Source organism: Physeter macrocephalus, chromosome 20 (genome assembly GCF_002837175.3).
Source record: "Physeter macrocephalus isolate SW-GA chromosome 20, ASM283717v5, whole genome shotgun sequence".
NCBI lineage: Eukaryota > Metazoa > Chordata > Mammalia > Artiodactyla > Physeteridae > Physeter > Physeter macrocephalus.
In genome coordinates, this window is record NC_041233.1 from 106,712,866 (window position 1) to 106,739,066 (window position 26,201).

At 35.8% G+C, this 26,201-nt stretch overlaps 1 protein-coding gene across 10 annotated transcripts in view; it reads left to right on the forward strand.

Annotated features, from left to right (window-relative positions):
* The first annotated feature begins 8,266 nt into the window (after positions 1-8,266).
* Positions 8,267-26,201, forward strand: part of SORBS2 (sorbin and SH3 domain containing 2) — a 99,713-nt gene continuing 81,778 nt past the window's right edge. For 3 of the 10 annotated variants that reach the window (XM_028481769.2, XM_028481768.2, XM_028481771.2), the window contains exons 1-6: positions 8,278-8,316; positions 9,308-9,357; positions 14,132-14,224; positions 18,869-18,895; positions 19,265-19,320; positions 20,082-20,723. In XM_028481769.2, the coding sequence (XP_028337570.2) occupies positions 8,279-8,316; positions 9,308-9,357; positions 14,132-14,224; positions 18,869-18,895; positions 19,265-19,320; positions 20,082-20,723 (906 nt within the window). In that variant the 5' untranslated portion in view covers position 8,278. Of the gene's footprint in view, positions 8,317-9,307; positions 9,358-14,131; positions 14,225-18,868; positions 18,896-19,264; positions 19,321-20,081; positions 20,724-26,201 lie in introns of all 10 variants that reach the window. The other 7 variants (XM_055081314.1, XM_028481767.2, XM_028481773.2 and 4 more) reach the window with 7 other exon arrangements.

The window sequence follows — 26,201 nt, forward strand, 5'->3', positions numbered from 1 at the left end:
TTGGCTTTTTGCAGTTGAGTTGTATGAGTTCTTTATATATTTTGGATATTAACCTTTTATCGGATATATGACTTACAGATGTTGTCTCCCATTCTGCAGGTTGTCTTTTCCTTTTGTGACGATATCCTTTGCTGTGCAGAAGTTTTTAGTTTGATGTCCTCTTACTGGCTTATTTTTGCTTTTGTTGCCTTGCTTTTGTTGTCAAATACAAAAAATCATTGCCAAGACCAAAGTCAAGCTTATGCCTTATGTTTTCCTCTGGGAGTTTTATGGTTTTAGGTCTTACATTCATGTCTTCAGTCCACTTTGAGTTGATTTTTGTATATGGTATAAGATAGCAGTCTAGTTTCATTCTTTTGCATGTGGCTGTCCAGTTTTCCCAGCACCACTGAAGAGACTATCCTTTCCCCATCGTATATTCTTGGCTCCTTCGTCATAAGTTAATTGACCATATTGGCGTGGGTTTATTTCTGGGCTCTCTATTCTGTTCCATTTGTCTATCTGTCTGTTTTTATGCCAATGCCATATTTTATTTTTATTTCTATAGCTTTGTAATATAGTTTGAAATCAGGAAGTGTGTTGCCTCTAGTTTTATTCTTCTTTCTCAAGATTGCTTTGGCTATTCATTTGATTTTTTGTGAGTTCATACAAATTTTAGAACTGTTTTTTCTGTTTCTGTGAAAAATGCCATTGGAATTTTGGTAGGGATTGCACTGAATCTGTAGATTGTTTTGGGTAGCATGGACATTTTAACACTATTCTTCCGATCCATGAGCCTGAAATAGCTTTCCATTTATTTATCTCTTCTTCCATTTCTTCTTCCTTTTCTACCATCAATGTCTTACAGTTTTTCGTGTACGGATCTTTCACCTCCTTGGTTTCATTTATTCTTATGTATTTTGTTCTTTTTGATGCATTTTTAAATGGGATTATTTTCTTAATTTCTCTTTCTGATATTTTTGTTATTAGTGTATAGAAATGCAACTGATTTTTGCATATTGATTTTGTATCCTGCAACTTTACCGAATTCATTTATTAGTTCTAACAGTGTTTTGGTGGAATGTTTAGGGTTTTCTATATGTAATATCATATCATCTGCAAATAGACACAGTTTTACTTCTTCCAAATCAGAAAGAAAGAAGTAAACGTTTTTTTTAAAGATCAAAGATTTGCTCCTCAAAGTAGAAATTTATGGGGCTTCCCTGGTGGCGCAGTGGTTGAGTCCGCCTGCCAATGCAGGGGACACGGGTTCGTGCCCTGGTCCGGGAAGATCCCACATGCCGCGGAGCGGCTGGGCCCGTGAGCCATGGCCGCTGAGCCTGCGCGTCCGGAGCCTGTCCTCCGCAACGGGAGAGGCCACAGCAGAGATAGGCCCGCGTACCGCAAAAAAAAAAAAAAAAAAAGGAGAAATTTATGGTATTCCCTGCAATGGTGGAGAGCAGGGGAGATACTTTCACTTAGTGAAATAACAGGAATGGCTGTCATCAGGTTGCTATCACTCTGCAATCTGCCACACAATTCTTTATGTGACATTTTACAGACATCTCTTTCCTTCAACCATCACCTTGGGTTATAAGCTGTCAAAGGTAATGGAAAGTCTTTTTTTAAAGGCTAATTGTCACAACCTTTAAGTGTCACTTTCCCTTAGGTTCAATAGCAATGACTTAGCTGGCACAGGAGGCAAGTGTTGGATTGAACCATTTCTTTAGGTCTGTCTCCTCTTCTTCACTGCAGTGGTGGGGGGGCAGGGAAAGAACTTTGCTAAAAGAAGGCTCTGTTTAAGGAGGAAAGAAAAGCTGCCTGGAAAGCAGAATTCCTTTTCAATTCCAGTATGTTGCTAAGTTGGGCATGGAATAATTGAGTAATGGGAAAATACATACAAATAAACCTTACGAACTGTGGTGGCTTAGTTTAATTTAAAGCAATAAAATATAGTCTGTGTGTTTTCAGGAAAGTCTAGATTATACTCTCATGGCTCAATCAAAGGTAAAAGTCTGTCTCAAAATATTCAAAATACTGGTGACTGGGCATGACGCCAGTTATCCAGTTCGGGGATGGTTTGCTGCCTTGGGGGGAGGGGGTTTGATCTTGCTGCTGTTGCTACTGCCGAAGATGATAACGATGTTGCTATAAATCAGTTAGATGGCTGGAAATGGGCAGAACTGGATTTGAATCCAGGTCCACTTGACTTCAAGACCTATCCTTCCAACACTATTCAGTTCACCTGTAACATGTATTTCTATAGCCTAATTCTTTCTATGTTTCTTTGACGATGTGCCTGACTCACCAGATCCACATTAAGGTTCTGGTTTATTTTCATTAGGAATACACTTGGCTTTTGATTTACAGAATAGAAACTAATGGAAATTTTCTAGTACTGTACTATCAAGTTGATCAATAACTTTGTCTTAGAAAAAATGCATTTGTAAGTACTTAGATGTATCCTATAATCATCCTTAAGTATTGCAGTATAAAAGTAAAAGATACCATGAAAGCAGGATACTAGAGCAATATTAAATCAAATGACAATTTAGTGCAAAAAGAAACCTTTTATTATTAAAAAAGAGGGATGTTTATTATTTAATAATAATTATTATAATTAATAATAATTAATAATTATTTAATAATAAAGTTTATTATTCTTTTATCATTAAAAAAGAGAGTAAATCACAGACTTTGAGGCTTTGAAATGGCATCAGAAAGAAAATTATCTACCAGGATTGACTTCTAACTAGTATACATTTTACAGAAAATCTATACGCATTTTGACTAGCTTGCATTGTAAAGTCTCAGAAAGAAAATTGCTAGTTTCCTTGAAAAACATATGGCGCTCTTCAGGAAATTTTTCCAGGTATCATGAAATTTGGTATAATTAAAAAGAACACTTTGTATTTTTTATGAAAATAGTCAATGGCCTCATGTCCTTTCATTCGTCACTATTCACAGTAATGATTTTGCCTTATTCCTAGAAATGATGTTAAATGTGTTCTGATCCCATAATCATCCCACATATAAATGCTGTGGATGATTTGGCTTCTGAACACTAAGGACCCATCTTCAGGCACCATTAGCTCAGGAATGTTGGGAGGGATTTAAGTTCTTATGTGGAGGCTGCCCTCATTATTGGCTGAGATGATCTGTACCACCCACTCAGAGGCAAAGGAGTCCCTTAGTTGACATCATATACCGGCTGTCAACGCAGAGAAACCATTCAGAAAAGGGGGAGACGTGGATTCTCATTTTTCTAAGCTCAGGGACTGTAAAGGACATAATAAACTACTTAGGGTATTTCCTGTGAACATTTCAAAGCAGCACATTAATATATTAGAAAAGATAACTAAAGATAAATGTCAACAACCTAAATTAAGTCATTTGGCTATAATTGAAAAGTGAAATCATTTGGCATTTATGAATACGGCTAATCCTACCACAGAGAGAGAAAGGATTTGACCATTCAAGGTAGTTTATGCAGAAAGAGTGGTACATATACCATTTCAAAGTAAATTCAGGCTAAAATCTGGTGCATAAAATTAATATGCACCTTATTTTTATTCTTGTGTTTAAAATAGCTCTAAGAAATCTAACATCCCTCAATGTTTTCCCACCACTTTGACTATCTGTGAGTCCTTTTTTCTGAATTATATATGAACTGTGAATAGAATAATTTTAAAATAACCTAGCAATTTACTGGATTAAAATTATTCCATGGAAAATCTTTTGGGCTCCAATCTTAAACTCCTCACCTTAGCCGAGCTAAAATGTAGTCCTGTAGTTGTATAGCTGGCCTTGGTGCTTAAAATCAAGTCTACAAAAACAAAATGACTAACACAGAATTCTTGGCCAAAATTGAGCAGGGAATTTGCCTCTGCATCTCTTCAGAATGGGGTGCCTCATAATCAAAAGATTTCAAGCAGAATTACAAGATTATGGGCACAAAGTCATGTTGGTGCCCATGAACGAACAATCAAACATCTTAGGATCCTCATTCAAAACTTAAATTACCCAACCTGTTGTCATACACATGTTGGAAATAAAGCCGACTCTGATCCATAAAAAAAAAAAAAAAAAGAGATATCTGATCACTGAAATTCAAGCAGAATTAAAAGACCATAGCCACCAAATCATGTCTTATCCATGCATGAACAACCAGCACAATCTACTGCCAATGCATATTGGGAAAGAACCCTACTCTGACCTATGAGAAAAACAAATCCATTGCTATACACAAATTGGATACATATAATATTGTCTTTTATATAAAAACTTCAGCAAGAACTGAACTTAAGTAAATACATCTCTGCTCCACCTGCTGAATATCATTTTGATACTCTGATGTACAGATAGTTTTTGCTCTGTGGATTATCTGCTGAGGTTCAAGGTAGTCTGCATTTTATGGTCAGTTTTCATAGTCTTGGACCTGGTTCAATTCCAATTTAAGAGAATACTTGAAATACTGTCTCTCCTAGTAGCATGTAAAAACTCCAGGAATTTGATGCTTTCCAGAATAATCTGTGCTTGTTATGTAAGTACAATCAAAGACACTTTTTCAGAACAGAACAAAAGAGATTAGATTCGCTTTAGTTCAAACTGTCTAAAGAGAGTTCTCAGTTGTGGACTTGTTAATGGCTTTAGTACAAATAATGGAAATAGAATCATGCATTTTTATTAGTCACCCAAGAAGCCTTCGGTTTCGGGTTCTTCTGCAGAGCTCAATCACTGTGGCTTTTCTTTTAAAACTTGGAAAATGTCTTGCCTGATTAGGAAGTTAGTCATTTCACATTTTGACATCTAAAACAATGCGAAGTTAAAAAACCTCACGTGTTACATTTATAAGTAACAGGATACATCACTTTAAAGATGAAAAGCTCAAGGATTTGTGGCGCCTTTCTTTGTTCCCGTTAATCCTATTTTACTTTTTTCAGTGTCAGATATTTTGTAAATATCGGCATTTGAATTCAAACAACAAATGCTGATTATTAGCTCCCTAACTTGGTATAAATACATTATTAGAGTAGCAGGTTTTGTGTTCTGAGAGTTAACTTTCCTTCTGTTTGATGTTTTCTTTATCAGCCAGTATTGTTCCAGCTCAAACACTGTCTTTGTCATTCAGTTTTAAAACTTAAAACAGTTTTAAACATCAAGTGTTTTGAAAAGGAGTGATAAGTAGAATTTGGGAAATGTCTTTACAGTCCTCATTTTTCTGCAGACTTGTTTATTCCTTCTTGTTTTAGCAGTTGCCTCAGCCGTGGTCACAGACATCCCCTGAGGCTTTGCTTTTCCATTTATTTTGTCCATTTAAGGTTAATGTATTAGGAGTTTTGCTACTGAGACATTAAAATAAATACATCTGATGGAGTTTTCTCAAGGCTCCTGCACTGACTACTGCCTTCTTCCCTGACTTCACTGGCATCCCTTCAATCCAGGCGGTATTAAGGCTACCAAGTAGGCTACATTAGGTATTAAGGCTACATTCTTAGCTATGTACCACATTTATTTTTGTATTCTGAAAAAGAAAAGAGAAATGTGCCTCTTTATTTATACCAGCTGAAAAATAAGAGATAAAACTCATCATAATAAAGTTTCCTTCATTCACTATTTAAAGTCAATTGGCCTGTGAAATTTTACTGTAAAATTCAGTGTAACATTGTGGTAATTCTCTCAGTCCTAGATGTGGCAACCATACACATTACTCCTGCCCTGCTTCTCCTACACTGCTGCAGTGTCCTTCCAGGGTCGATGGGCAAGAATGTGACACTAAACACAATCAGATGATACCAAAACACTACATAATGAGGATGTCATCTGTGTTGTTTTCAGTTTATAGCTCTCAAATATAAATTGGGATGAACATCAGTACTGTGATTTTATCCATTCTATATGCTCATTGTTTTAGTATTTATTGAGTACCGGGTATTAGTAATTCAGTCTAGGTGTAAAAAAGATAAAATCCTTCTCTTCTTGGTTCATAGATACATCTCATATCATTTATGTGTATTTTTTTCCATGCTATTTTATTTCCCCATTTCTCCCCCTACCCTGGGGTAGAAGGTATCATTATAATTAGCTGGTGTTCACATTTAAAAATTTTTGTAGGTTTAAATAACTTTTTTCCAGTTTATTGAGATATAATTGACATACAGCACTTGTATAAGTTTAAGGTAAACAGCATAATGATTTGACTTACATACATTGTGAAATGATGACCACAATAAGTTAGTGAACATCCATCATCTCATATAGATACAAAATTAAAGAAACAGAAAATAATATATTTTTCAATATGATGAGAAATCTTAGGATTTTCTCTCAACAGCTTTCATTTATAACATAAAGCAGTGTTAATTATATTTATCATGTTGTACATTACATCCCTAGTACTTATTTATCTTATAACTGGAAGTTTGTACTTTTTGACTTCCTTCACCCAATTCCCCCTCCCCCTACTCCCTGCCTCTGGCAACCACAAATAGGATCTCTTTTTCTATGAGTCTGTTTGTTCATTTGTTTGTTTTTGAGGTATAGTTGACCTACAACACTATGTCCGTTTCTGTTACACACATAGTGATTCAATATTTCTATACATTTCAAAATGATCATGACATTAAGTCTAGTTACTATCTGTCACCATACAAAGATATTACATAATTATTAAGTATATTCCCCACACTGTACATTTCATACCTGTGACATCATTACTTTGCAGCTTGGAAGTCTGTACCTCTGAATCTTCCTCACCTATTTCTCTCTTCCCCCCACGCCCCCTCCTCTTTGGCAACCACCTGTTTGTTCTCTGTATCTGTGATTGTTTCTGTTTTGCTATGTTTGTTCATTTGTTTTGGTTTTTTAAATTATTAAAAAAAAATTTTTTTTGGCCATGTCACGCAGCTTGTGAAATCTTAGTTCCCTGACCAGAGACTGAACCCACACCCTTGGCAGTGAAAGTGCAGAGTCCTAACCATGGACCACCAGGGAATTCCCTGTTTGTTTTTTAGATTCCACATATAAGTGAAATCATACAGTATTTGTGTCTCTCTGCCTGACTTACTTCACTTATACCCTCTAGTTCCACCCACATTGTCACAAATAGCAAGATTTCATTCTTTTTTATGGCTGAGTAATATTCCATTGTACATATATACCACATCTTCTTTATCCATTAATGTATGGATGGGTGCCTGGTTGGCTTCCATATCTTGGCTATTGTAAATAATGCTGCAACGAACATAGGAGTGTGTATATCTTTACTAATTAGTGCTTTTGTTTTCTTTGGATAAATACCCAGGAGTGGAATTGCTGGATCTTACGGTAGTTCTATTTTTAATTTTCTGAGGAATCTCCATACTCTTTTCCATAGTGGCTGCAACAATTTACATTCTCACCAATAGTGCAGGAGGGTATACTCTTTTCTCCACATCCTTGCCAACACTTGTTATTTGTTGTCTTTTTGATAATAATTATTCTGACAGGTGTGAGATGATATCTCATTGTGGTTGTGATTTGCATTTGCCCGATGATTAGTGAAGTTGAGCATCTTTTCACGTGCCTGTTGGCCATCTGTATGTCTTCTTTGGAAAAATGCCTATTCAAATCCTCTGCCTGTTCTTATTTGGGTTGTTTGATTTTTTTGATGTTAAGTTGTATGAATTCTTTGTATATTTTGGATATTAACCCCTTATCAGATAAATTGTTTGCAAATATCTTCTCCCATTTGGTAGGCGGTCTTTATGTTTTGTTGACAGTTTCCTTTGCTGTGCAGAAGCTTTTTAGTTTGATGTAGTCCCATTTGTTTATTTTTGCTTTTGTTTCCCTTGCCTGAGGAGACATATACAAAAAAAATATTACGAAGGCCAGTGTCAAAGAGCATACTGCCTCTATTTTCTTCTAGAAGTTTTATGGTTTCAGGTCTTACATTTAAGTCTTTAATGCATTCTGAACTTATTGTTGTGCATGGTGTGAGCAAGTAGTCCAGTTTGATTCTTTTGATGTAGCTGTCCAGTCTTCCCAATTGGATACTTTAATTTTATTATTAGAATTTCACATTAGTAATAAATAGAACCAGGCTTTCTATAAGAGGTGAACTTCGATGGCCATGTTGAAAGAAAATGATGAATGATGACTAGAGCAGAACATATGAGGACCGGAGAAATGGTCAGAAAAGAGGACAGGGCCAGAACCCTGACAGGCAAACACAAGAAAGCCAGGAAGCTCATTTGGTGCTCTTTTTAGAGAATGAAGAAAAACTTATTTACTGAAGGTCTTTCTTGACAGGTCATGACAGATGATTTCATTTCAACCCTATCCCTACTCATCCATGAGGTATAGATAAAACTTTTTTTAACTATCGGATGTTAGAGTGCTAACGCACATGGAAACTGAATGTGTGGTACAGGGGAAGTTCACGTTCATTAACAACAGGCCCTACTCAGGAGCCAAGGCAAAGTAGCCAGGGTTAAACATCTTTCAGAGAGCTCTTCCTCTTAAAAGAACTGCTTCCTGAAGAGCCTATCCTTTCTCTTTGGTTGTAGGGTATGGATAAATAAGAAACTCTAAAAATGGGCTAAGAGAATATGCCAGGGAAAGAACTAAGTCATCTCACACGTCAAGAAATAATACAAATATTTAAAAAATTTTTTCTACAACAAGCACCATTTTCCCAACCATTTCTAATGAATTAATCTCAGTTGTTATACAGTAAACACTTCAATGGGAAAAACCACCATATCTGATACTGAAACAGAAGTGAGTTTTGTAGTAATCATTTATTTCTTGCATCTTTGTAAAACTATATGAATCTTATCCTCTTTGACTATTTGCTCAACATACATATTAAATACATTAAACACTCCCTGGTAGTAAACTAACTCTATAACAAATTGAATATAATAAATTGAATAATGTAAGGTAATGATTTCAAAGTACCAGAGTGCTTATTATAATTCTGGAAGAGGACGCTTAACAACCAGTGATCCTTTCTGGCTTAGAGAACAAAAACTGTTATTATAAATGTTTATGAAAGCAATTTAATTTTTAACAATGAAAACCCCCTCCATTTTCATCCATTAATGGTCACCATTAAACAAAAACATAAGTTTATGTTTAGGATAATAAGACCAATAATAATTGAAGTTTAACTTGAATAGAATTATAAATTCTGGCCACCTTATTAAACTCTAATTTAAATAAGACTAATGATCATGTGATATTAACTCACAGGTACACCAAAACAGAACAAAAACAAAAACACTCTTTCATGATATTTTGTTCCCCATGCTAGTGAACAAATTAATACATCATTTTTTTTCTACAGGAAAACTGAAGACTTTAATAACAAACCCTCCAAGGTCAAAATGAACACAGGTATGCTGTCTCTGTTAGTTTTAAACTCTTCAGCCTTGCTCTCTAAATATCATCTTGGCCCTAAATCATTAGTGTAGCACTCTACTGATCCTAAATGTGATACTGAGTTTCTTAGATAGTCTAAATTCATTACTTGATTTCTTTGTTTTTGTGTTTTAATCTTATAGCTATCAAAAGTAGACTTTTCCATTTTGCTGTCTATTCTTACTTCCTTTCTCTGTAATCATATCATGACATTAACTCCTGTAAACCCTAGGAAGAGGTAGCATGTCATTCAATGCATACATTTGAAATCTCTCACTTAAAATAGGTTAAATTCATAGGCAAGTTGCTCTAGTAGAAAATATTTAAAATCCCCCATTCTGTAAACATTTTATGTTGACAGCGACCGACCCGTAGATAAGAGTGCCAAAGCTTCACAGGAAATCAGCTTAATTAATCCACAGACACAATACACTTAAAGTCTTAAGCATTATATTTTTTGATGTGGGAACAGTATCTCCAAATAGCTTAATAACAGGGATGCTCTGAACTCTTGTGCTGTATACAGATTAACTGTAAAAATGTTTGTGATACTTGCTTGATAACTATGATTTTTTTCCATAATATAAGCATTTTAGCTTATACTTTCACCTTCCTCTCCCCCTGAAATTTTTATATTCAGTGTTGAATAATTCTGGAAAACAACTGTCTCACTGAAATTTTGTAACTTGTATTTAAAAAATAGCACTTCCTATCCACAAGTGATCACTGGAAAGTTGTTTTAGTGCTGTCACTACACAGCAAAGGAGAAAGGATAGTGGAAGACATTTTTCTCAGGTCAAGCTGGTTGCGTTTTTGCTGTCTCTTGTTATCAAAATGCCTCAAGGGAGGATTAACAACCACTGGTGAAAACCAATATCTAATCTCTAGATCAAGTGTAGAGACATGCGCTTTTGAACATGATTCTGCGGCTGCCCCTTAGCAGAAACCTGCCGTAACTGACCTCAGAGAATTCGAGGTCGGCTGGCCCCTGAAGATGCAGTCAGCCCATAGGTGTGTAGAGCACCAGGCAAGATGAGGATATTGGAAACAGTCGAAATATACAAGGAAGGCTTAGAAATCAAGAGAAATTATAACCCTGGAAATGAACCAAGAAAAGTCATTTGGACAACTGGAGATGACAGAATTATATATGGGAAATGAAAGGAAAATATTATTAGGCAAAAGTGATTGAAGAAAGCAAATAGAATAGAGGGCCCACAGCTGAGCTATGGTAAGTCATACTGTGAAACTGCAAAATCACTCCAGCAGGATGTGCACAGGAGGAAGTTATATTTACTTATTGTTCTACAGCATTTTCCTGCCGACCTAAGTTGAACATAACTTCCCAATAGCCTTCATTTTGTGGAGTCTGATTTTCCTATTTATTATAACCCTATTATGACAGAGGTATAATATGTGATTATACTAAATATGCCATATTCATTACAATGCATTTAGTAATTAACCTTCCCATTCATAGAATTCAGTCCATAATAACAAAGTAGGCAAATAGCAATTTGTAAATTTGTTTAGTTCTCTAGGGTACTTGAGCCAAGTTACTGTTACAGCAGCATGAATATAACCCTCTGAACATCCTCTCATTAAAAGGAATAAGCTGGGCTTTATATGGAATGCTAATGCATAGATATTTTGATTATATGAGTGAATTTATACATCTATGTAGGCATGTAAAATATGATATTCAAACATGTGTATACATAATTAATTAGAAGTGACTGGAACCCTTTGTTTAAAATGTTAAAATACTATAATGTTGCTATAAAAACATACCACTTTTGAAAATATATAAAATAATACTGTAGGAAGTTGAAAAAAGCATTGTCACTGTATCTCAAAATGAAGTAGAAATTAGTTCCTAAATATCCAATAAATAAAATGGGTCTTCATTATTTAAATACCTAACAATCATTAAAGGGATATATTACTATTTCAATGTTCAGTCACTAATGTTTAAAAAAAAAGATTCTTTTAAAGCAGCTCTTTGTTTTTAGTCAAATACATAATAAACGAGCCAAGGGAATTGTGATACATTTTTCATACTAAAGTATCTAAATAATGTATAAAAATATACAAAACAGCATGTTTTGTATATTTGTACTCTTGGAATTTTCGATCCACTATTTTCTAAGGAAAATCTTAGCTATGGAGGAAAGAGTAAGACATCAAATGATTCACTGTGTGTGGTTCACTCCTGTGAGTGTTTTCCAGCAGTAGAAACAGCTACTGAGAGTCTTGCCGCCGCCTGGAAGAGTGCGCAGCTCATTAATGAGTGCGAAGGTAACGGTAGCATTACGATTCTTTGGGATGACCTAAGTATGTAAGACAGCACCCTCATTTTGTGATCTTAAGGATATCTCAATAAATAGCAGAAAGTATCGACACAATAAGTAGAAACAGAATATAATAGATTTCTCTGTTCCAGCAATTTCACAAATGCCTCAACTTTTCAAATTAAGCTCTTTATTAACCTGTTAATAAAGACAAATTCTCCAGTCATTTTATCTAGTTCTTAGAGTTACCTAGAATACAAAAATTATTTAACCCAGAGGTTCCCACACTTTCTTGGTTTACGGTGCCAAGATAGTTCAGTAATTTTCTACCACACTCTCAAGCCAAAAGAAGTACCTAACAGTTGTATTTATTAAGTAGTTAGGTGCAAACAACTTAGTAAGTACTCATGTTCTATCAACTCGGAAGCAATCTGAAAAGAGAATATACTTCAACTGAAAAGTAATCATTTTATCTCATTCTTTATAACCACAGTTACTTGTTATTGGGATGTCTGTGCGTATCGGATGCTACAAAACTTCTCAGACTTGGAATTAGATTGTACGTCACCACTCCCAGTTACTGGTCCAGGTTACTTTCACAGGGCACTTGCTTTCCATCACAGCAATCACCAAAAACCCAGCTTTACAAAGATGTGACATCATTTACAGGAAGATAACACGACCTCTCATGTTGAAACTGGGAACTACCTCAGGACAGTGGTGTATGCAGTCTGTCTGATAGATATCGCTGTGTTTTCCTCAAGGATGTGAACTGTATCCCCAAATCCTTGTGAATCCACTGAGGTGGGTGCTCAACACAGAGTTTTGGAAACCAAAGGTTTAACCAGTGACCTTGGGTCTCCTCATTCTGAAATTTTCCCTTTGCATCTCTGCTTGTTTTCAGATGTTCAAAATTAAAAGAACTAGAAAATTAAATCTCTTAGAGAGCTTTCCATTTACACTTTCAACACCCTGGACTACTTAACCCTTGTAGACATTGATAGCTGCTATATACTGCATATTCAATTATATTACCTCCATTTTATCAGAAACACTCATCCCTCGTAGCTATTTTTAGTTTGCAGAGATTGCTAACATCCTATCGGTGCCTCTCCTGAAGATACATTTTGTTGTATGTTTCTACCATTTATGTCTTTCTGTATTTGGTCTTTGATTTGTTTGATTTACTTTCGTATGTTGTTTCAAGTCATTTTTCTGTTTTAATTATTATCTGCATTACGAAATTGTTATTTTAAGCATATATCAATATTTAAGAAATTATATTTTGACATGAGAATCATTCTATCAATTTTAAGGTCTGCTGACCTTACTACTTGTGATTTTACCAACAATTAGTCCAAATCATATTTCCAAGCACTCTTAAATTCTCTCACATCTAATAAACAAAGTGGATACACTCCTTAAGAAATAAAGAAAAATAATATATAAGACTAGCATGCAGCAATATATAATAATTATGTTCAATATTGGTGGTTAAAGAATTTATCTTCTCGTTACAACTTTCAAAAAGAATTAAATTTAAGTTCTTTTGGTTGCAGGGGAATGAGCAAAACTATTTATTGCACATTCCAAATAAAAAGGAATGTGGGAATGGAATTGGAATCTATTCGTAAATAGAACATTAACCTTCCAATTTTAGAAGTCTTGTTATACTAAACTTCTCAAATCATATTAAAATAGCTGATGAATTTTCACTTATTTTGCTTCATGTTGTGGTTTGCATAAGTGAAAATATATAGATCATATACATATTTTTCAAAAGTACAAAAACTAATTTTTAAAAACATGGTCATTTCAGTACTGTATATATCAACATTGTTTTTTATTTCAATTAGGCAAATTATTCCCATAACTAATAATAACCATGGGAAGACACAGTATTGCCATAACACCATTTGTTTTTCTTTATGAATCTTACGTATCAAATATATTATACCTATAATAGCTAACAACTTTTACTTCAAGAGATTCTTCAAGCTGTTTGCAGGAATCATAATAGCTAGAATACAGTAAAACCTATATGACGGATACAAAAGTATGTTATACCATAGCTCTTAACCCTGAAATACAGGTTATTCATAACTCTAAAAGCTAGTTACACTGCTTGTAAATTTAACAGTTGAATTTAAATGGTATAAACAAAGTTGAATTCTATAGCTGTGTGTTATTTAAAGAAAACCCATAAAATGTTAAGTATAAAATCTGATTTTTTATTAAATCATTGGCATCTATTTCTAAGACAGACCCCTGGCTTTTTCTTCTGTTTTGTTTTGTTTTAGTTTGGGGTGGGTGGAAATTCTGCAGATGTATTCCATGGTTACTAGTTCTGACTGTTCATCTTTCTCATGGATGTCTGCCACATTTCACTGAAAATGCATGATACTGCATGTGCTTTATCCTTTGCTGTGGCCTCTGCTATATCATTTTTTTGCTTCCAGATAGCGGTGGGTGTGCTCGCAAACGTGCTGCCATGTCTGTTACATTAACATCTGTGAAGAGAGTTCAAAGTTCTCCAAACCTATTGGCTGCAGGTATAATATCACTAACTCACAGAATGTCATACTTGAATGCCTTTCTCTGACCTTTCTTTCTTTCCAGAATTATCCTGTTTGGATGATGAAAGTGGCTCTAAATACCCTTCTAATGCCCCACAAGTTCTTATTTTTCTTGTCTCAAGAATAGCTCCTATCCCTTATGACTGTTTTGCTCTAAAAATAAAAAAGCCAAAGGAAACTGACATCTTGTAGAAAACATTTTAAAAATCTAATTAAAAACAACTGTCACTTGCCAAAAATGTGTTAAGTAAATGCAAGTGTTAATAACTATTGATGTTTTTGTATCGCATGAACTAAAGGAACATAATATTTAATTAAGATAACTCATAGGTGCTTTTGTTGTTTTTTACCTAAAAATTGTTGGGGGGTGGGGACACAGAGGGTCAGGAAGTGGGATTTGCAGGAAACTGAATCTTTATTAATTTGCTTCTATACCAAAGGTTGCAAATATAATGATAGAATATTAGTTTTGAAAGAGACTTTAAACCTTCCTTTAATCCAATAAGCAGAGAACCTTCTAATATATATTTTTAAACATCTTGGTCCAATTAAGACTAACATGCACCCACAAGTATAAATATACTCTAGAAAGTAACTGGGGGTGTGATATTTCAGCATCCACTAAAGTGAGTCTCTTTAAAATAAATAATCTCTCATGACTTCCACCCTGGCCTCTCTAGACCCTGAAATACACCCATATGTTTTGGTGACTGGTTAGTTGGTTGGTTGGTTTGATTGTTGGTTGGTTAGTTGAGGGTTCCTTGGTTTTTTTTTTTTTTAATAATATTCATGGCTTTTGGAGCAGAAGTGGGAAAGGGATGAAGAGTGTTTAAATAATTCTAATTCTCACGGTGCATATTAGTGTCTTTTACACACATACATTTAGTCGTTAATTAAATAGTCAGGATGTCCTTAGGTTTAAAGCCACTTGATCCTAAACTGCCCAGCTTCGTTGAGGAAAAAAACAAGCTTCCACGTGGAGAATCCCACTCCTGCCCACCACCTCCAATCCATAAATAGATTTCAATGTTTAAGTTTAAATACGAACCCAGGTGGTTCCATAATATGTTACATTTTTTAAAACAATGTAAATTGCATTGCAATGTATGGAGTATGATCTCATTTTGGTTTGAAAAAAATTCTCTTTATATATGTATTTGTACATGTTTGTTCATGTGTATGTGAGCATGAAAAATGTTAGAAAAACTACAGATGTGTTTACATTGGACACCTGAGGGAAATGAGAATGAAGAGAAATAAGAAAGTAAATAAAATAAAGTCCAGGGACATCAGGTAGTTGGAATGTGTATACCATGAATATCACTGACATTTCAACCAAGTAAAATTCTAGCCCAAGCTACTCAGATGTGGACCATTAAGGCACATGCTAGGGAACATGGCAATGCTTCAAAAATGCCATACTGTTGTTATTTATAAAAGTAACCACAGAAAGAATACTATTAGGTTTGAACTAGAGACTGCAATTTTGGAGAGTCAAAGCTAGAAGATTAGTAATTTCATATCATTCAACTTAATATATTTAATACTTCAGAATCAAAATATTAGAAAATGTTAAATACTTTGGGAATATAAAATAATCTTCAGTAATAAAAGTTAGTAGTCGTTCTGGACCATTTTAAATTTCGTATCACTCCTATTATATCAAATAGGAGTAAGAGTTCTAGAGAATGAGGTCCCCTCAATTTTGGATTTAATTGTTACGTTAAAAATAGATCTCTTTTGTATTAATTAGACATGTAAGGTATGAGCCCCTTTTCAAAGAAGTTTAATTACATTTTGAAGAAAGAAATCAGCCTCTTGGTATGCCCACTCACATTATACGGTAGCCTTCATAATAAGAACTTATTTGACAGTCTTTTTGTGAATCAAAGGAAGATTAATAAACATTTATTGCTTTAAATATTGTTAAAATAGAACCGCCTTTAAGCAGAGGCTGTTAGACTACCTCCACAAAAGATTCTAACCTTCCCAATCTCTCCTCCCAGATCAGAGAGTCAACATGAGCTGCTAGTCATCAACTATTTGTCCACTAAATCAGTCTGTCTTTCTCTTTTGCTTTTACAAGAAGCAGAGTCCCAGTGGACAATTTCATGTATTGGAATCATAAAGTTGGAAAGGACCTCTAAGGACGTCAAGTCCAATGCCCAACACCAAGCCAGGAATGCCTTGACAACTTCTCTGACAGGTGTTCCCTACCTTCTGCCAGGACACAGGGAGTGCTCATTGTAAGAGTGAAGAGCAGTTATAGTTCTTAGTTCTCAAAGACTCTATTGATTCTCACATGCAGAACAGCCAGGGAACAATAAATCTGTCCCATTTCCTCATTCTTAAATTTTCAAAGAAGCAATGACTACCCACTAAAGTATACTAGAAATTAAGGGCTCTGATCCCTAGAATTCTAGTTCTGTTTTTTTCACAAGTAAATGGTCATGAATAATGTTCATGATATTGATCAAAACCATTTTCTCCGTGGATTTGCCAAGTCATTTACTGGCCCAACCCTTAAAAAAAAACTTTATTCTCTTTACTTGACATGGATCTAGGATTTTAATCATTAATGTAAGCGTCATTAAAATATGGTTTTGTCCTGAAGTTTTGATCCATGGCCATTTTTATCCTTTCTCCTTTCTCATAATTCTACACACTTGTGTCTACAGTGTAAAGCAGGGCTTTTCCGTAGAGCTCACCATTATTAATATCTCATATTTCCTGTAGCATAGGTACAGTTTCATTTGGAGATACTTGGGCCTGGTAAGAGGGGAAAGGGATAGACCCTAGTTGAGCCTAGAGTGACTATCCTCTGATTCTTGCACCTAATGTTTATCCCACTGAAGGTTCCATAACCTCCAATATGGTGACCAGTAAGAAGAAACAAAACTGGCCCTCTACAAACTGTCAACAGAAAGTTTATTTCAAGTGTCCTTCAAGTCTGCTCAATATACCCTCCTCTTCCTCACCAAGTCTACACCTCTCACACCTCCAAGCATCTGGCTTCTATCACATCTATCCCCAGCAAGTACCCTTATTTATAAGCTCAGTTTTATCAAACCAAGAGTAAAATTAACTCCCTATTCTCAAGCAAATAATTACACTATAAGTAATAATAATAATTATTAATGCTGCTTCTCTTTTCATTGCCACTTCCCCGAATCCCAAAACTTGTTCCTTGTCCACAAACAGTATGTGGCACCCAGGTGGTTATTCAATCGCTCTCCTTGGGTGCCCCAAAGCAGACCTCTGATCGCCCTGTATTGCTACACTATGTTTGCTTTCTTTATAGAGCGTTCGCATCATCATTTAAGTGCTTGAGGATTTCAATCATTTCTGCTTCCATCAAATCCTAGAAGTAAAGTCTAATAAATATTTCATGTATAACTTTTTAAAGTTATTTTTACTTCATGGTACCCATTTTATTACTCTGATTTTGAGTTCATTGGAGATAAGTCCATACTAAATTAGCAACTATCATAAAGAATGAAGATTTATTAGTCTCCTCTAACTCACCTAAGCTGGAGTCATTCTAATGTACTCTGTACCAATTCACACTTATTTTTCTTCTTTTGATTTGGAAAGAACCTACTATAAATATTTTATCTAAAAATCAAAGTCTTGTATTTCTCAACTAATTTTTATCATTCCAAATTTATGTATTTAGATTTCAAAATAACTATTCCTTAAGCATTAGAAAGAAAACAGAGAGTCCTTTTTACATGCAACTTTCATGTTCTATTAGGCATTGAAATAACAGCAATTAATAATGGTTTCAGGGAACATGCAGAAGGAAACTAGGACCTGGACAGAAGGTTAGGCTGAATGACCCCTAAGATCCTTTCCAAAATTAAGGCTTTATGATTCTAGGTGAAGTTAGCCATGTGTTATAATAGAGCCAAGCAACATAAATTGATTACCTAAAATTGTTCATAAGTTATAGGAGATTCTTGAATGTATAATTCCAATAAAACTGAGAGTAAATATGTCATTGAGCCACTTCCCAACTGCATTATCAAAAGCAATTTATTAGTACTGAAATGCTTACTGCAAGACAATGGAATATCTTGTAACAGCTCTTTCAGAATTGAATATAAAATGACTCAAATGGCAATAAGAAGAAAATTCAAAGTCTAGAGAATTATTTGAAAATATCACATAATACAGTAGGGTATTTACACTTTCTTAAGGTAAAAAACCCCGCAAACTACAAAAAATCGATGGCATTGAAAGCTAAGGATCTGGTGGTTTGATTCACTGCTGGGAGAAGCATTCATTGTTTACAAACCATTTGATCCTTTAATTTGATATTTAGAAATTAATCCAGCTTAAGCAATAATAAGATAAAATTGAATGGCTGCAATATTACTGAGGGAAAAATCAGTGTTTGATATATGTGTTAATTATATATTATAGATATTTAATGAATTACATTCTAATTGGAGTAAAAATAAATGCACAAACTTCCATTAGTTTATTTGATGTACCCAGAGTTTTAGAACTGAGATAATGTTTGCCAAAAAATACATGTAGCTCTTGGCCAAATGATCTTTACGCGACTGTTCATTTCTTTTACCGGCGTATTAATTTCAACATTTCTTTTTCTTTTAGGGCGTGATTCTCAGTCACCGGACTCAGGTACAAAAAAAAACTGTTCTGAATAACCACTACATTTGTTGTGAATTTTTTTAAAAACATATTTATAGCCACATTGTTAATCCTACCGTAAACTTAAACTGCATATACATTTATGCATATTAAACTTTTAAGAAAGAAAGAAGAAAACTTCCATTTAGGAAATACAAAATAAATTCTATTTAAAAAATGTTAAAAGTGAATGTAGGTCTTCCCTGGTGGCGCAGCGGTTGAGAGTCCGCCTGCCGATGCAGGGGAGAATGTAGATATTTTTGTATCCGATCTGCTTTCCCTTAATAAAAGCTTGGAGATGTTACAATGATCGAAATCAAGAGACACTGAATGGAGATGCTACATATTCCTCTCTTGCAGCAAAAGGTTTTAGAAGCGTTCGACCAAATCTACAAGAAAAAAAATCACCAGCTCAGGTAATCTTGCACACTGTTGTCTACTGTGTTATTTTAAAGCACGGCTATTAGGCCACTGCTCTAGAGCCTCTTTTCTAGTAACATGCATATTTTGATATGGTTTTGTATTCGTATTGACTTGTATTTACAACATGGAAGACAAGTCTTAAGTTCAAAACAGGTTTCTGAATATTTTTTCTAATTCAGCTGATAAAAGCAGGTCAGTTTCTGACATAATTTTTAGGATATTTTCTAATTCTTAAAAAACTGTCAGCTGATGATTTGGATTTCAAAGTTATGAGGTCAGCAATATATTATTTACTCAATAAATATGAGTTATACAACTGCTTATTATATTAACTAAAGAAACTCTGTGTTGGAGATATTAGTAAACTTGTGTTACAGGCATGAAAAGTGTTACCAAAACAATGTGAGTAAATACTATATATATATACCTCAAGGTCTAAAAATATGCCAAGAGAACATATGTTCACTTTTAACCTAATTTCCCAGAATGTAGATAGAGACAAACTTTATAATGTATTCTCTATAAAACTATTTTCCTCCAGAGGGCAACTATTGATAATAAATTAAAACACATTCTAAACAAAAGAAAAATGATCATTCAATCTGGCCATCAAAATGTATAGCATAATAAGAAGGTATCACGTTGCTTTACTTTCTTTAAGGGTAGAGTTAACACTGGTTTAATGATTAACTTTGACTTTCTCTCTGTTTTTCCTTCAACATTATTTCTTTCTCTGGATGTTTTGATAATCCAGGCACCCCTTCCACCACCCAGAAAAGAGAGCTTCTGTAGCTCCTTGATAACCAGTCACACAAAGGGTGACATTTTAGACCAATTAGTAACTAACACACAAATTCCCTCCTGTACAGAGTTCTTTACTAACAAAACACCTCTTCAGGGAACTATGTATTCTAATGATGAGTCCAGCCAGACAATTGTATATTCTGAAGAATCTAACACAACTGTGTCGTATACACAAAAAATCACTAATCCACTACCACCACCTTCCAGCACAGGTCCCCCACCAAAAGCTGACATGAGTACCCCATTTCTACAAGAGGACTACACGCAGGATTCTCAGACTCGGAGAATCTCTACATTGAAACTAATCCATAACCAGGATCCAGGAAGTAGCATCCTCTTTAATCCTCCACAGTTTTCCAAATCTGTTGAAGTACCATCATTTCGCAAAAGGCCTTGCTCACCACCCCCTAACCCAGTGCCTGAGATACACACAGCATCTCTTTCCATTCAGATAGCTCCCCTTTCAGGACACGATCCTGAAAGCCACAAACAGCCACCTGAGCTTTCTCCAGAGACTGCAAAGATACCTCTTCAGCCAGAGAGACAAAAACCTGCAGTTGCTGCGGCCTCTCAGTCCTCAGACTGCCAAGTGGTACCTTACACTTTCCAATCTCTTCTTAGAGCATTCTGTAGAGACCCTAACTCCTTTGGTTTGGGCTTCTTATATAATCCAATGCTTTGTTAGTTTGCAATCAGGAAAGGAGAAAGAAACCATCTTCCTATTTAAAACCCTACTAAATCCATCGATAAGTTTCTAGGTATTTTTTAATTTAAAAAATATCTACATAAAAAATATATATATCTACAGATCTTCTATCCAGAAATAATGTTTTAACAGTTTCTTCCTTCTAGGTATTTATTAGAAATCACTGATGATTGGTTATCACTTAAGACTGCAAAGTACTTTTAAGTTTTAAAGAAATATTTTTCATGCCAGACCTTTGAGTACCTAGATCTTACTTTATTTACATGTGTAAAATCTCTTAAAATAATTGTCCATCATAATTCACTTTGGCAAGAAATATTCATCTTAATTCCACCAGAGTTTATTTTCTTGTAGTTCAATATTCATTTTCATTGAAACTTGATCAATTTCTCCTTTTTTAAGTTTACAATTCCAGAAAGTATATTAATCAATCTTTAGTACTCATACTATTAAGAAGTAAATCTTTATTTGCTTATACGTAAAATTCTCCCATAGTGTCATTCTGCTGATATTTATTAATCTGGTTAGAAGAGAAATGTGTTTGTCTTCTTGGCTTTTCCACAAAATGATGTAATGTTAAGAGCATAAGCTTTAATGATAAACTGTAGATTTCAATCCAAGCTCTATCACTGGCTATGTGATGAGGCAACCATCCTAACTACTCTGTGAGTCTGAACAAAGAAATGAGAATATTAATTAATCCTTAATTCTTAGGTTGTGATAAGAGTAGGGAGATAGTAGAGGTAAATTACTTAGGACAGGGCAAGCCCTGCGTAAATGGTAGCCATTTATAAAGATACACTAGCAACTGCAGCAGTAGTGGGAGTCTAGAAAACACTCATACCTGAGTAAATAATTTGTATAATACTATTTCCTGTAGCTGTGCTATTAAAGATCATTCAAGACATATCCTTGAAGAGATATATTTTTAAGCTTCATAGAAAATCTTCAACAGGCATCTGACCGACACCAAAATCCTCTCCCCCCCGCCACACCCACAAGGCAGAAACCTTAAGCTTAGATGATTAAAAAGACAAGTAGGTATTTCTATACCTCTACTAAAACATTTCCTTCATCAGCTAATCATGATATGCAAAATTCGTTCATTAGAGTAAATTCTTTGAATAAAGGTAGTATTTTCTAAAAGCCCTTATGAAATAATAACAATAGCAGCTAACAAATACTAAGAGTTTACTATATGCAGATGCTGTTCCAACTTACTCACATTTATTAATAACTTCCACAGTCCCGAGGTAGGGAGCAAAGTCAAGCTGAGACACCACAGACAGGGCTGGGCTAGTGTCAGACAGCAGACTTGCTTGTGTCCCAGGACGTGTCCCTGGAAGCAGGTGTAAGAGCAATCCGAGCAAATGCTACCACGTTCACACCTCAGTTCACTCATCTGACATAGTCTGGTTCTTCTAAATCATTTTATTATGTTTGGAAACTTAAGTTGATAACTTTCTTCCCCATGGCTTTGTCACCGTCCAGGCTGACCGGAGACAGTTGGTTTCATTACGCGATCCTCAGGGAATCAGCATGAGCCACAAGTTAAGATTTGAGATGCTGTCGCTTTTATTCATTCAACAAACATTTATTGGGCATGCGTCGTCTGTTCTAGTCACAGAGCTGCATTTGAAACCATTGATGATGAAAGTCTTGTCGGGGGTAGAGGGGACAAATATTAATAAAAACTTAGATAAGTAGATGAGTACATACATTAGAAGATTATGTAAATAAACTAAGCAGCACTGAGCAGTTTGTGGGGAGCAGAGCCCATGTTAAATAGGATAGTCAAAGAGTCTTCATGCAGCAGATAGAACAGTTCTGAAGGGGAAAGAACATTCCAATCAGAGGGAATATCTAGTGTAAAGGCTTTAAGGCTGAAGCACTCTGGGGCTGCTCAAGAACCAGCAAGGGAGTCATAGGGAAGGAGAGGAGTTATGTGAGGCGTAGGTTAGAGGAAGTCAAGTCAGAGGTAACAGAGGCCAGAGGCCAGATGCTCCTAGAAGCCATTGCAAGGATTTCAACTTTTACTCTCCATATAAATGGGAGTCATTGGGGGATTTTAAGGCTATGGCTGTCATCACTTGACTTATATCCTAACAGAATCATTCTGGCAGCTCAGTGGAGAACAAACTATAGTAGGGCAAGAAGGAGAGTCGGCAAGCCAGGTAGGTAGGCGGCTATGGCAACAACTTAAGTGAAAAATGGCGGTGGCTCCGAGCAGGGTGGAAACAGTGGAGGTGGTGAGAAATCGAATTCTGAATGTATTTTGAAAATAGAGTAAATAGGACTTCCTGACAGATTGCATGTTGGAGGTAAGGGAAAGAGAAGAGTCAAGACTGACTTCAAAGTTTTGCATCTTTGCAACGGGGAAAAATGGAATTTGCCACCCTCTGTCCACTGAGACTGGATAACTGTGAGCAGAGCAGGTTTGTGGAAAGATCAGAGGTTCCATTTGGGACATGGTTAAGTTTGAGGTGTCTATGAGACATCCACACGGAGAGGTCCACTATGTAGTTGGATATATGAGTCTGGAGTTCAGGTGAAAGGTCCAGGTTGGAGATCTAAGCCATCGGCTTATAGATGGCTTTGCAGCCATGAGACTGAATGAGATGACCAGAGCATGACTACAGAGAAAAAAGGAGGCCCAAGGACTGAGCCCAAGGGCATCCCAACAGTAAGAGGAGGAATCAGCTAAGCAGATTCAAGGGAGGAGGAAATCCAGGAAAGTGAGGAAAGTACATCGAGGAGAGATGGTTAACTGCATAAATGCTGCTGACAGTACATGAGTAAGATGAGGTCTGCTAACCTACCACTGACCTAGAAGTGGAGAGGGGAACTTTCTTGTGAGTTTAAGAGAGACTGGGAGGAGAACAATTGGACAATCAGCTCCTTAAGGGGTTATTAATGTAAGACCTTTCATCTAGTTATTCCCCTTCCCTGAGCCTTACTTCCTTCATCTATAAAATGCGGATAATAATAGCATTCATCTCACACTATTGCTGGGGGGTTTGAATAAGACACTGCCTGCTACATAATAATCCCTCACTATGGAGTAACTGTTGTTATTTTAAAATAATATCCTTTTTCCAAACTATGCACCTGATTGGGAAAAGGAAATATATTATTTTCAATAGTACATTTTTTGAATGGGTGGATAAAAGTTTGTTTCATCCAACCAACAGTTGGTTCCGAGGTGACAGTGTATAGTCTTTTATAACACTTTCTCAAAAGGTGGCATAAAACTGTTGCAGTTCTGAGATTTTTTAATTGTGTCAGAATATTTAACATGAGATCTACCCACTTAGCACATTTTAAAGTGTACAATAGAGTCCCGTTAACTACGGGCGTGACATTGTACAACAGATCTCCAGAATGTAATCACGTCATCTTCTTGCATAACTGAAACTCCACCTATGAACAGCAACTCCCATCTCCCCACCTCCCCCACCCATGGCAACCACCTTTCCACTCTCTGCTTATATGAGCTTGACTGTTTTAGAGCCCTCATATATGTGGAATCATGCAGTATTTCTTCTTCTGTGACTGGCTTATTTCACTTAGGATAATGCCCTCAAAGTTCATCCGTGTTGTCTCATATGACAGGACTTCCTTCTTCTTCTAAGGCTGAATAATCTTCCATTGTCTGTATATACCACATTTTCTTTATCCATTCATCCACTGATCGGTGTCTAGACATGTTTGCACATCTTGCCTATTGTGATATACTTTACTTTTGTCTCATTCTCCACCTAATGGTCTTTCACGGTGGTGACCTTTTCGCTTTAAATACTTACATTGCACATTCTTGCAAGAAGTCTCAGTAAATGCCAAGAGCTGTCAGCTACACATCATGAATTAGCCAAATATATGCTCTACTGTAAAGAATTTTCCTCCCAAGAAATTAGCAGTCCCAAGAAACAAAAATGCTCTACACTGAGAGGTGAAAAGGAAACTTTAGTGTTCTGGAAGTTTCATTTACATACTTTTGCTGTTTTCATTAAAGTCTGACCATTAGTGTAAGAAGAAAACTGCAGCCTACCATTAGGAATTTTAATTCTCTCTGTATCTGATAATACAGCATATTGTTTTATAAGCTGAGTATGTTTTAATTTACGTCCTATAAATTTATATGTAGAGAGAACACAAAATGACGTATGTTACCCTCAGTCACTGTGTGAACAGACATCCTGTTGCTAAAAATGTCACATTGTTCTCAGTGTCAGATAAGTGAATGTCTAAACCAGAAGCTTTGAAAGACAGCAAAATCTACACCCCAGACATTTTCTCTGGCATTTGTTAGTGTTGTGCCCTTTGCTTCAGGAGGATAAACTTGGCCCTTCTGTTATGAAATAATGTCATCAAGCATTTGCCAAAGCCTCACTTTCACAGCTCCTCCTGCACATATGCTGGGGACTTTGTCTCAGTGTCATGTAGACAAAGGAGAAAACTCAGCTCTTTTGCTCCATGGGATCAAGATGTAGAAGTTTTAAGGAAGGCTGAATCATGAATAAATGTCAGCAGTGTGGGATGATAGAAAAGGTGTAGAATACAGAGTATGCTTTCTGGACCAATCCCATCAACACCAGCTCTAATCACTCATGCGTTCTATTAGGATGGCCAGCCAATATCTCATGACTTCTTTTTTATGGGTTTGTTATGAGATCAATTGATCAGGTCTATGGCAAATCCTCCACCTGACGTATGTGTGTGTGTGTGTGTTTGAATGATTGAACAGTAGAGAATATTTGGGATTCCAGTATGAATTTAGAAATCACCTAGGAGCCCCTCTATAACACCTCCAAATAGAAGAGGAGCCTGCCTCTTCCTGAATACACGTAGGTATGGAGAGCTCAGTTAGTGTAGGAACAGCTAGGCAGGGCTTGGGCAATTCTCAGATCTAAGTATTAGAAAGTATCTCATATTGAGGCACTCTGCCTTCCTTAACTTCTGTACTTCATCAACAGGAAGCAAAAGAGATGAAGTTGTCTCCCTTTGCATATTACTCTTCTCTCTACCCTGCTCTTTGCTTTGGGCAAAGCATTCCTATGCCTTCCAAGCATTTCAATTTTTTAAAATTGGCTCTCATTTATTGAGAGCTATTACAACACACAAAATGCTGGACTAGCACTTTACATACATTTTCTCACTTAATTTTCACAGGCTTTAGGAGTTGGGTTTTATTAATGTCTGCATTTTTACACATGAGGAAACTGAGGCCAAGGGAAGGTAGACAACTTGCCACATCTGTCTGACTCTAGACCCACAGCTCAACCAGGAGGTTCAAGTGCCTTTAGTTTCTGATATAATCTGACACTTGAACCCCATGTGCTGGCAATGTTCTTAAGATGTGACACC